The following is a 12,826-nucleotide window of genomic DNA, read 5'->3' on the forward strand; positions in this document are numbered from 1 at the left end:
CTAGACAATTTAATGATTAAAAAACAAATAAAAGCACTTTAAACTATCCTATATTGGACTATTACCCAGTGAAGCGAAGCGAGGATTGGTGTAAATATGATCTCTTTTCTTGCTGTTCGTCAATAGCTTGGCTGCAGGTACTAAGTGTAAATGTTCCAATAGAGACTGGCTAATCCCAATATATAAATAGTTACAGCAGTCTATTCCAGAATAATTAAATGCATGAATGACATTCTCCTCAGATCCAAAAAACTGAGAAAACGGCTTAAGCTTTGGAATGTTTCTAAATTCATTGAAACTACTCTTTACCACAGAGTTGTTGTTGTTTTTTTTTTATCAAATATGAAGTCTGATTCAAAGACAACACCAAGGTTTTTCACAGAGGACTTAACACATGAACAAATAACCAAGATTTTTGAGAGGTTTTTGAGATGCAGAACATCAAAAATAATAATCTCTGAATTGCCCTCATGCAGATGGAGGAAATTAACAACCATCCACTTCTTAATGTTTTCAAGACAGTTGTTGATAGACATTAAAAAGTTGTTATCATTGGGTTTGATGGAAAGGGTCAACTGTATATCATCAGTTTAACAATGAAATCTGACATTGTGCTTCCTAATAATTTGTCCTAATGGTAACATATATAGTGAAAAGGGATGGGCCCTAATACGGACCCTTGTGGAATACCGCAAGACACATTAGTGAGAAAGAGGGGAATAATTGTAGATATTCACTGAAAAGGTTCACCTAAACCTTCTCAGGCCCACTCCTTCTAACTCCATCCATTCTTCTAAGTGACCAATAAGTATCATGATTGACTGTATCAAAAGCAGTGCTTAGATCCAATAACAAGTATGGCACAATTTCCTGAGTCAACTGAGAGTAAAAGGTCATTTGACACATTGAGGAGGGCAGACCGAAAAATCTCAAAAATTATATGATCACATACAAATGTTAAAGGTTGACTGTAGACAGTAGGACACAAACAATGCGGTGATTTGGAGAGAGATATCAATTAACCTGGACATTCATTTTTCTTTGCTAACTGATGAAAGTTGTAACTAACTGAGCTAACTGTCAAGCTATGAGCAAATGTACTCTAAATCACAGAGGTGTATTGGTGCTCATTATTGTGCTATATGTGCAGTATGCTTTGTGTATTTTACTGTATTTTTCATATCTGTAGTGTAGGCTTAGTGGTTATACTGAACACTGAACATTTTCATTATGAAAAAACCTACGGACCCAGCGCAGGCTCCAGCATATACGTTTAATCCTCTGTACTAGAATTATTGATAAACATTGTCCCTATCAAATGACATGTAAATACAAAACAATGAATAGTGATGCTAAATATGAACATTCAGAAGATGAATTTGAGGAATTCTAATTCTATAAGGGTGATGAAGCTGGTTTGACGGGCCCCTGTAAATTTTGGCCTAGGGCCACAACAGACTCCAGAATCACCACTGTGAGTTAGATAACTGCTTTCAGTTTCTCATTGCAATAACAGGTGTGAAATAGGTGAACGCAGTGTGGTGTGTGTGTAGAGGAAAATCCCTGAACATCTTGGTGTTTGGCCTGGTCCAACACTGCTGATTGGTGCATGGCCTGGTCCAACATTGCTGATTGGTGTTTGGCCTGGTCTAACCCTGTTGACTTGGTGAATGACCTGGTCCAGCAATGTTGATTTGGTGTTTGGCCTGGTCCAACACTGCTGACTTGGTGAATGGCCTGGTCCAATACTGCTGATTAGTGAATGGCCTGGTCCAGCACTGCTAATTTGGCGTTTGGCCTGGTACAACACTGTTGACTCAGTGTTTGGCCTGGTACAACACTGTTCACTTGGTGTTTGGCCTGGTCCAACACTGTTGACTCTGTGTTTGGCCTGGTCCAACACTGTTCACTTGATGTTTGGCCTGGTCCAACACTGCTGACTTGGTGAATGGCCTGATCCAATAGTGCTAATTACTGAATGGCCTGGTCCAACACTGCTAATTTGGCGTTTGGCCTGGTACAACACTGTTGACTTGGTGAATTACCTTGTCCAGCACTGTTGACTTGGTGTTTGGCCTGGTCCAACACTGTTGACTTGATGTTTGGCCTGGTCCAACACTGTTCACTTGGTGTTTGGCCTGGTCCAACACTGTTGACTCGGTGTTTGGCCTGGTCCAACACTGTTCATTTGGTGTTTGGCCTGGTCCAACACTGTTGACTCGGTGTTTGGCCTGGTCCAACACTATTCACTTGGTGTTTGGCCTGGTCCTGTTTAGTGTTATTTCTTATTGTTACTTGTATTTTTGTTATAGACTGCATCCACTTTTTGTCATCCTGTGCTTTTGTTTGCTTGCTTATTATGTATTCCCAGATGCTACACATAATTTCTATGACTCTGGACACTTATAATGATTACAACTATTGCCCTTCATAATGCTCTTCTCAGTGTTTGCATCTGTATCCTAACTGCTCAACGTTATAGGGGGAGGCTGCAGAAAAGCTTAACTTAATTTTTCCTTTGGATTCTGAGTGTGTGTGTGTGTGTATGTGTGTGTCTGTGTGTGTGTGTGTGTGTGTGTGTGAGAGAGAGGGAGAGAGACTATGATTTTGCGTGCAGAGGTTACATTTACTGTTTGTTTATTCTTCTAATAATTAACCTGCTTGCAGCCTGGATTTTAAATGATTCTTCACGGCAGTTTGTAGCTCTGGGTTTTTATCTCTGCTGCAGTAATAATAATAATGAACTACTTCTCTTTGCTCTCCGCTGAAATGTGGGCCCTCCTGGTCCTTTCTGTGGTTCTTTTGGTTCTGTAAGTACTTTGTTTATTCCTGTTTAATTTCAGATGTTTCCTGTTTGAATGTGTCTGCTTTCGTTACATCAGACACTACACAGAGGTTACTTGTGTTATAATTATCATACATTTCTAACACATCTTTTCTTGATTCATCATGGAAATGGTGAACACACTGCATATGTCAGTCTAATACTTAATTAAAACCTGTTTATCTCATGTCCAGGTTTGGAAACTTGCCCAACCGTTTCTTTACAAAATTAGGCATTCCGGGTCCGAAGCCTCTACCTTTCTTGGGAAACATGCTGGAGTACAGAAAGGTTAGTTTATGATTGAAGTTTCAGTTGTCACTATTTGAAGGATTCAAATGTCAAATGTCAGTGTTTGAAGAGGACATTGTTCGCAGTTACATATGTGTTGTTCTCAGGGATTTCATGCATTTGATATGGAATGCTTCAAACGGTATGGTAGGATCTGGGGGTAAGTAAGACATGTTCTTAACAGCCTTGGCTCTGAGATGTGTTTAAACACACTAATGGTTAAAACTGCTGTGGATTGTGTATGATGTGTTTAAACACGCTAATGCATAAAGATGCTGGGAACTGTGTATTAAGTGTTTAACACACTAAAGCGTAAACCCTCTGGGGATTGTGTAGTTTGGTAGTTTGTGTCTGAGACTGGTTTCGTAGCTCAGGCATGTCACTAAATTACCGATTATAACCACTGTACTGAAAGGTTACAAAGTCATGACCATATATATACGTACACTTGTTTCAGAATATATGAAGGGAGGGTGCCAGTACTTTGCATCCTGGACAAAACCATCATCAAATCTGTGCTTGTAAAAGAATGTTATTCCCTGTTTACCAACAGAAGGGTGAGTATCATAATGAGAAATGTTTGATTCCATCCATGCTGTAATTGTCATAGCAGAGCAATACATTGTTGTGATTAAATGTGTGATGTGTGATTAAAACAGCATCATCGTAATAACTTCAGTTATCTGTATTGCAATTATTTGGATCTACCCAAGCTATTGGCTCATTCATTAGAATATAGTAGTGTTTACTATTACATAAATTTTATAATGTATTTTAACAGATTTCATGTTAATATATTTGTATTATGTAACATACTAGTTGAATATGGCATGTAATTGCGCAAGTTCAAAGTAAACAAAAAGTCAAAGTTCTGTCCTTGCCTTTTATGTAATTGTGATCTGTCTCTGTCTTGGCAGGATATGGGTCTGAATGGTCAACTCTATGACTCCCTGTTTGTTACCAAGGATGATGACTGGAGGAGAATCCGAAGTGTTCTGTCCCCCTCTTTCACCAGTGGGAGACTCAAAGAGGTTTGTCGGAAATTTACAGAGACTTTAGTGACAAACCTCTCGTGTTTTATTTTCAATGAATGCAAATTTTATATGTTGTATTGACTATTGTTAAGCCTTATGCAAGTTTATGCAAGTATACCCAACCTAAGGAGAAGAGATATCAGTAAATTGTAATGGGCTATTACATAGCTGATGCTTCAGTGGATAAACATTTATGAATATTTGTAAACATTTGTAAACAAGTTGCATCTTTTATTATTAAGATGTTTGGGATCATGAAGACACACTCAAACACTTTAGTAAAAAATCTTGAGAGGACAGCCAAGCAAGCATCTGGAGTGAATGTTAAAACGTGAGTATTATTACTGTCAGCTCTGATATCTCCATGGTTACAGTAAGATTCTGAAGGTTCTTTCATTGCAGATTAAGCTGCAGTCTGTTATTTTCAGATTCTTCGGAGCCTACAGTATGGACGTGGTAACTAGCACAGCGTTCAGCGTTGACATAGATTCCCTCAACAACCCTGAGGACCCATTTGTGACCAACATCAAGAAACTGTTCAATTTTGACTTTTTTGATCCTCTATTCCTCCTTGCAGGTAATTTATTTCTCATGCTTAGATTCGGCTGTTTACAGAGTAGTTGTAGTAGTGAAGTAGTTACTGTCATGGTTCCCACGGCGACACCTACCATGTGACACCTAACCCTAACCGTTGTTTCACTTTTGTTCTTGTTTAGCCCCTCGCCTGTGTCTCATTAGCCATCATTCATTTGTGCATGTAAACCCTGTTTTGTTTGTCTGTGCCCTCTGTTGTTCCTCTCATGAGGATTTTGTACTTGAAGAGTTAAGGGTCTTTCCTAACAGTGACAACCTGAACTGGCAAAGTCACAGTTACATGATAAAACCAGTGGGGTTTGGGCAGCGAGGGGTCTCATCATGTTACATAACTTCAGATATGAATAAATGCTTTGCTTTGAAATTAAGCTGAATTAAAATCATAGCTCCACCATATGAACCCTGTTGTATCGTAGAAGCAAATGCTGACATATTTCTAGAATTTCTATATTTTAAATTGACCCGAATTCTGGTTTACTGTGTGTAGTGTAAACTGGTCCCCCTGCTGTTTCCATTCCAGTACTGCTGCCTTTCACGGTCCCCCTGCTAGAGAAGTTCAACCTCACTTTTTTTCCTGCATCAGTGACAGACTTCTTTGTTGCAGCCCTCCAAAAGATCAAAGAAGATCGAGTCTCCACGGACTATAAGGTCCAGCTCAGAAAAATGTTGACATTATTGCCTCAATTAATTTTGCTATGTCACATCTGACTAACTGCTTCTAGTTCCTGTGGTACTTACCAGTGCTATACTAGGACCATATTTTTACACTGACAGCTTTGGGAAATAATTCTAGTAGCTACTGCAACAAAGGCAAAATCTAATGTGAGAGATGGAACACAGACATTCACCGATAGGTTAAGGTTAAGTCAGAAAAAGAGTAGCCAGAGCTGTGGTCATTAAGCCGAAGCAGGTCAAAAGAGTAAAATGAAAGCACAGTCCAAACAGTACAAAACCAGCAGTCCAATTAGGTGAAAAACGCAGACAGGGATCAGGCTGTGGCTAGAAATGAGACAGGACGACAGATGGATAAACATAGGGAAATAAACTCAGGGTCAATAAAATCAGGGAACGCTGAGTATGCATGGAGGAATCATAGCAATGATTGGTGGAGCTAGTAAGAGTGACAGGCAGAGTGATAGTAGGGGGTAGATGGGACATGTAGTAAGGAGCCGCGAGCTTGACTATAAAAATAAGAGCACTGTAAACTCGGCTGTAAGGTCTCCCTGCATCATTGTAAACTCGGCTGTAAGGTCTCCCTGTATCATTGTAAACTCTATTATCTTTTGCTCTGGAGTTGCTGAGTTACATTTTCTGTGACGTCCAGTTTTATGAGGACAGGAGGGTCTGACACCATTCCCCATAAAGCTCATAAATCATGACATGAAATGATGTCAGAGGCATCATTTAAATATTTTATTGTGAAAATATTTATTGGATATAATGAAAGCCACATCAGCAATATTATGATATCGCCTTCCAGTAGATCCAATACATCTGGTGCTGTGAGTTTACCAAAAGTCTCAGTGGCTCAGTGACACGGTCTCTGTAGATCCTTTAAAACAGAATGCTTTCATCACTTGCTGTAGACATCATTTGCCATATATCACTTCATCTAGTGCAGTGGCTCCATGGTTAGTGGTTCGTCATGTACATCAGTTTGAATCTTCTAGTGTAGTGGCTCCATGGTTAGTGGTTCGTCATGTACATCAGTTTGAATCTTCTAGTGTAGTGGCTCCATGGTTAGTGGTTCGTCATGTACATCAGTTTGAATCTTCTAGTGTAGTGGCTACAAGATTTGCGTTTGATCATGCTAAACCCACCCCACTTTTCTTCTGTTCTTTCTGCAGAGGAGAGTTGATATCCTGCAGCTAATGATGAACTCTCAGACAGCAGACAAAGTTGAAGACCAACATGGAGACGAGATCAAGAAAAGTACTACTTTTCACAATTCATAATCTTATCCATACATCTAATTAACATACACAAGAAAGCATTAAAAATGACTATTGTGTTGGGTGTGCATGTGTTTAATCTTTCTAGGTCTGAATGATCATGAGATCTTGTCCCAGTCAATATCTTTCATCTTTGCTGGCTATGAGACGACGAGCGCTACACTGTCTTTCTTCTTCTATAACATGGCAACCAACCCAAAAATCATGAAGAAACTCCAGGAGGAGATTGACCAAACCTTCCCAGACAAGGTGACACACAATCTGTGCGTTTGCACATTCTTTAGTCTTGTGGACTCCCACATACACAAAAGTATCATGTTCCTTGTTTTGATGCAGGATCAGCCAGACACCTGAGAATAGTAGAGACTGAGTTTTTAATGACAGACGAATGATCCAAAAACATAGTCAGACAAAAGATCAAGGTCAAACCAGGACAGTATGATGACCAAACAAATGAAGATGAGGACTAGGTAAAAGGCAGTCCAGGTGAAAGCCAAAAAAATGACCCACACAGCAAACAAATCTAGCATTTGAGTTGTAGGCCTTTTCAGAAGATGGCATGACAGGAGTCTTGGTACCATTAGGTTCTTTTCTGTTTCTGTTAGCACAAACAAAAATGGGTTCTAAAAACTATTAACATTCATTTTTTTATTATGTACACCACAAGGATGGGAACTGTATTGTTCACATTGCATATTTATATCCTTTGTTTTAATGATGTGGGGGAGATTGTTCGGGGTTCATGCATATTAATGTATGTTGTTTTAATGATGGGGGAGATTCCTTTAAGGCATTCTAAGGCAGTCCATCACAAAGAAAGTTAAAACAAAATAAGATAATTGTACATTTGAACTATTATGTACATCATGGTCTTTGAATGCAGTTTGTAATTAGTATCATAAACACGTATAATATCATAAACATGTATAATATGCAAAGCAACTATTGTCACTTTAATTACATTTACCTGATGCTTTTATCCAAAGCAACTTACAGTTATGACTAAATACAAATTGAGATAAGGGTCTTGCTCAGAGCCTTAAACCAGCAACCTTCTGATTACTAGTTGAGTACCTTAAGCACCAAGCTACCACTGCCCATGCTTTGCCTCCTTCAGTTTGAACACTACCAACTGCTACCTTTTACAGCATTGAGCTGACATGTTTATCCAAGGCAACTTACAATCATGGCTGAGTACAACTTTGAGCAATTGAGGGTTAAGGATCTTGCTCAGGAGCCCAACAGTGGTGGGACTTGAATTGGCAACCTTCCAATTACAAGGCAAATACCTTAACCACTGAGCTACCACCACCCTATATACTGTGTCTTTTTATATATATATATATATATATATATAAAAATATAAATTAAAAGTCATATATATTAAAATATATATAATCAGTTTTGTTTATGATGATCATGATGAATAATGAAAAATAATAATGAGCATGTAAGGAGGGGAATAAGAAAACAAACAATGGAAAAATTACCAACATAATAGAAGCACACAGCACAATTTGAAGATTACAGTACGATAAACAGATATTACCCCATTTGTATTATTTGTAGAACTTATACCTATAGGAAAAGTTAGATAGATAGATAGATAGATAGATAGATAGATAGATAGATAGATAGATAGATAGATAGATAAAATATTTCAGTTGTCCTAGTAGGTTAAAATCTGAATTTAAAGTCATAGAGTTCATAGAGTCATAGTTCAAGCAATATTAACAAGGTGTTAGATGGTTCCTGCATTCCAATCTGAGACTGTTCAGGCAGGGGTGGTAGATCCTGAGCAAATGCAGGACATCTTGGTCCACAGGAGCCCTGGTTCTTCTCTGTGAGCAGGAGGTAGAGAACTCAACATTAGCAAACCAGTTTTTTAAATCAAAGGTATAAAGAGTAAACTATCTTTGCTACAGTGTGTGTCTGTGGGTGTGTATGTGTGGGTGTGTACATGTAGTTGCTATATATTATAACTCCAGTTGTTTTTGTGAAATAAAATAAACTACTGAATCTTCAGAATGTGCTTCTGCCTCCTTACTAGCATTTATTAACATTTATTAACTAGCGTTTATTCATTTGTTTTTTAAATGAAGGCTCCATTTGAGTATGATGCAATGATGAACATGGACTATCTGGATGCCACATTGAGTGAGTCGCTCAGGTTGTATCCTGTCGCCGCTCGGCTAGATAGGATCTGCAAGAAAACCATGGAGATCAATGGCCTCACCATCCCCAAGGACATGGCTGTCATGATACCAACCTTCCCTCTTCATAGAGACCCTGAATACTGGACTGACCCAGATACCTTCAACCCAGAGAGGTGAAAGTATAGGTGTGTGTGTGTGTGTGTGTGTGTGTGTGTTTTTATCTTATGCTGATGTTTTGGGACTTTATGTGTCTGATCAGGTCCGTCCCCAGTAACTGCTCCCCGTCTTGTGCAGGTTCACTAAGGAGAACAAGGAGCTCATTGACCCCTACACATACATGCCCTTTGGGGCAGGACCCAGGAACTGCATTGGGATGAGGTTCGCCCTGGTGTCCATGAAGCTGGCCATCATACAGATACTGCAAAACTTCAACGTCATCGTCTGTGCCGAGACAAAGGTCAGTCTTGTCTAACTCCAACGATTTCACTAAAACCACAGAAATTATGATAATTTTTATGTTTAGTCATCTGACAGCATTGTTAAATTTTTATAGGAATATTCCTTGTTCATTCTTGTTGGCTCTTTTAGGTTCCGTTGGAGTTGGGTTTGGGTGCTTTTCTGGTTCCTAAAGAACCCATCAAACTCAGATTCAGCCGCCGAACAGACTCCCATTCAGACAACGTCTGCAATGCCAGTCACTGATGCATGTGGATAACCTGTGTTCAACCATACTGCTCGTTAAATCAGAGTGTGTGTTAAATCATGATGTATGTGGTTAACCTGTGTTACAATAGTTAACTTGGATAGTGGGATAGTTGGTTTTGATTTTGATATGCTTAATGGGTAGGTTACCTGTCGTTTCCATCAGGGCTTATTAAAGTAGTTCATTTAGAATCAAACACAGCTCATTTTTCTTTCAGAGAAACATGACTGCAGCACTGTGGTTGCCTGACACAGTCCAGCGGCATTCGAGGCTTCAGAAATTGCAGATATATCACTTTTTTGAAAATACATGTTTATTAATAATGTTTTTTTTTCAGAATAAATGTCACAATAATATAAATAATCATATTGCAGGGTGTATTATCCCATAAAGACAGAAAAACATTACATTCTGACTCTGTAATGACAGTCATTGTTCATCACACTGAAAATTAATTTGTTTTACATAAATTGCAGATTTTTATTTCCTATTGATTTACTGGGACTCATATTTGGGTTAAAAGAAGTAAATATTTGGACACTGGGGTTAAAAGCTTTAATCTAAAAGTTGACAAATTATAATAATGAATGCAAAATTAACATGATTATTATGATTGTAAATGAATACATTCAAACTGATATCTGTATAACCTTCTCTATAGGCACTTCAATGCACATTAAAAACTCAGATCTGGTACTGCTGTGAAGTAGCCCCATGGTGTGGCTGTATATTTTATAGGACTTCCCTGAGCAGTAAATGAAGACCCAAATGTAGACAGGTATCACATGCATGGAATATTGGTAGAAATTTAATGTGTGAATGAAAACGCACACACCTTACTAGAAAACATTTCACAAATTTACAAATTCCAAACAGGTTTCTGACTCCACCATAGTAGGCTGTCCACATAAGGTTATTAAATTATATATGTTCTGCAGTGAATAAATCTTAGTGATACATCTGAAACAGTAGCTCACATAATACTTCTGCACAGATTGGAGAATTTGGTAGGACTCTCCGAAATGGTCTTAAAACACACACACACGATGTCCTCATACACTGGAAGCACACACACACACCTACACGATGCCCTCATACACTGGAAGCACACACACACAAACACACACACACACACACACACACACGATGTCCTCATACACTGGAAGCACACACACACACACACACACACACACACACACCTACACGATGTCCTCATACACTGGAAGCACACACACACACACACCTACACCTACACGATGTCCTCATACACTGGAAGCACACACACACACACACACACACACACACACACACACACCTACACGATGTCCTCATACACTGGAAGCACACACACACACCTACACGATGTCCTCATACACTGGAAGCGCACACACACACACACACACACACACACACCTACACGATGTCCTCATACACTGGAAGCACACACACACACACCTACACGATGTCCTCATACACTGGAAGCGCACACACACACACACACACACACACACACACCTACACGATGTCCTCATACACTGGAAGCACACACACACACACACACACCTACACGATGTCCTCATACACTGGAAGCGCACACACACACCTACACGATGTACTCATACACTGGAAGCACACACACACACCCCTACACGATGTCCTCATACACTGGAAGTACACACACACACAAAGTACTCATACACTGGAAGCACACCTACACGATGTCCTCATACACTGGAAGTACACACACACACACACGATGTCCTCATACACTGGAAGCACACACACACACACACACACACCTACACGATGTCCTCATACACTGGAAGCACACACACACACACACACACACACACACACACACCTACAGGATGTCCTCATACACTGGAAGCACACACACACACACACCTACACGATGTCCTCATACACTGGAAGCACACACACACACCCCTACACGATGTCCTCATACACTGGAAGCACACACACACACACACACCTACACGATGTCCTCATACACTGGAAGCACACACACACACACACACACACACACCTACACGATGTCCTCATACACTGGAAGCACACACACACACACACCTACACGATGTCCTCATACACTGGAAGCACACACACACACACACTCACACACCTACACGATGTCCTCATACACTGGAAGCACACACACACACACACACCTACACGATGTCCTCATACACTGGAAGCACACACACACACCTACACGATGTCCTCATACACTGGAAGCACACACACGATGTCCTCATACACGGGAAGCACACACACACAAACACCCACACGATGTCCTCATACACTGGAAGCACACACACGATGTCCTCATACACGGGAAGCACACACACACACCCCCCCACACGATGTCCTCATACACTGGAAGCACACACACACACCCCCCCACACGATGTCCTCATACACTGGAAGCACACACACACACACACACACACACGATGTCCTCATACACTGGAAGCACACACACACAATGTCGTCATACACTGGAAGCGCGCGCACGCACATTGTCGTCATACACTGGAAGCGCACACACACACAGACTTACATGATGTCCTCATACACTGGAAGCACACACACCTACATGATGTCCTCATGCACTGGATGCACATACACACACACCTACATGATGTCCTCATACACTGGAAGCACACACACCTACATGATGTCATCATACACTGGAAGCACACACACCTACATGATGTCATCATACACTGGAAGCACATACACACACACACACACACACACACCTACACGATGTCCTCATACACTGGAAGCACACACACACACACACACACCTACATGATGTCCTCATACACTGGACGCACACACACCTACATGATGTCCTCATACTCTGGATGCACACACACCTAGATGATGTCCTCATACACTGGAAGCACACACACACACCCCTACACGATGTCCTCATACACTGGAAGTACACACACACACACACACACACACGATGTCCTCATACACAGGAAGCACACACACACACACACACACCTACACGATGTACTCATACACTGGAAGCACACACACACACCCCTACATGATGTCCTCATACACTGGAAGCACACACACACACCTACACGATGTCCTCATACACTGGAAGCACACACACACACCTACACGATGTCCTCATACACTGGAAGCACACACACACACCTACACGATGTCCTCATACACTGGAAGCACACACACACACACACACACCTACACGATGTCCTCATACACTGGAA

General features: G+C 40.5%; 1 protein-coding gene across 1 annotated transcript; it reads left to right on the forward strand.

Moving 5' to 3' along the window:
* The first annotated feature begins 2,653 nt into the window (after positions 1-2,653).
* LOC113591420 (cytochrome P450 3A27-like) lies at positions 2,654-10,262 on the forward strand. Its single transcript, XM_027031903.3, has 13 exons — positions 2,654-2,810; positions 3,019-3,112; positions 3,220-3,272; positions 3,570-3,669; positions 4,030-4,143; positions 4,389-4,477; positions 4,575-4,723; positions 5,261-5,388; positions 6,588-6,672; positions 6,781-6,941; positions 8,795-9,021; positions 9,143-9,305; positions 9,437-10,262. Exons 1-13 carry the CDS (start codon positions 2,740-2,742, stop codon positions 9,548-9,550), a joined length of 1,548 nt encoding a protein of 515 aa, XP_026887704.2. The 5' UTR covers positions 2,654-2,739; the 3' UTR covers positions 9,551-10,262.
* Positions 10,263-12,826: the final 2,564 nt, after the last annotated feature.

The sequence above is a fragment of the Electrophorus electricus genome, chromosome 18 (genome assembly GCF_041902795.1).
Source record: "Electrophorus electricus isolate QZ-2024a chromosome 18, ASM4190279v1, whole genome shotgun sequence".
Taxonomy (NCBI): domain Eukaryota; kingdom Metazoa; phylum Chordata; class Actinopteri; order Gymnotiformes; family Gymnotidae; genus Electrophorus; species Electrophorus electricus.

Excerpts from the sequence above, each read along its gene's own strand:
- LOC113591420 (XM_027031903.3), top strand. The coding sequence starts at position 2,740 with ATGAACTACTTCTCTTTGCTCTCCGCTGAAATGTGGGCCCTCCTGGTC. Across the intron at positions 2,811-3,018 it reads TCTGTGGTTCTTTTGGTTCT|GTTTGGAAACTTGCCCAACC; the intron begins GTAAGTACTTTG and ends TCTCATGTCCAG. Across the intron at positions 9,306-9,436 it reads TCGTCTGTGCCGAGACAAAG|GTTCCGTTGGAGTTGGGTTT; the intron begins GTCAGTCTTGTC and ends TGGCTCTTTTAG.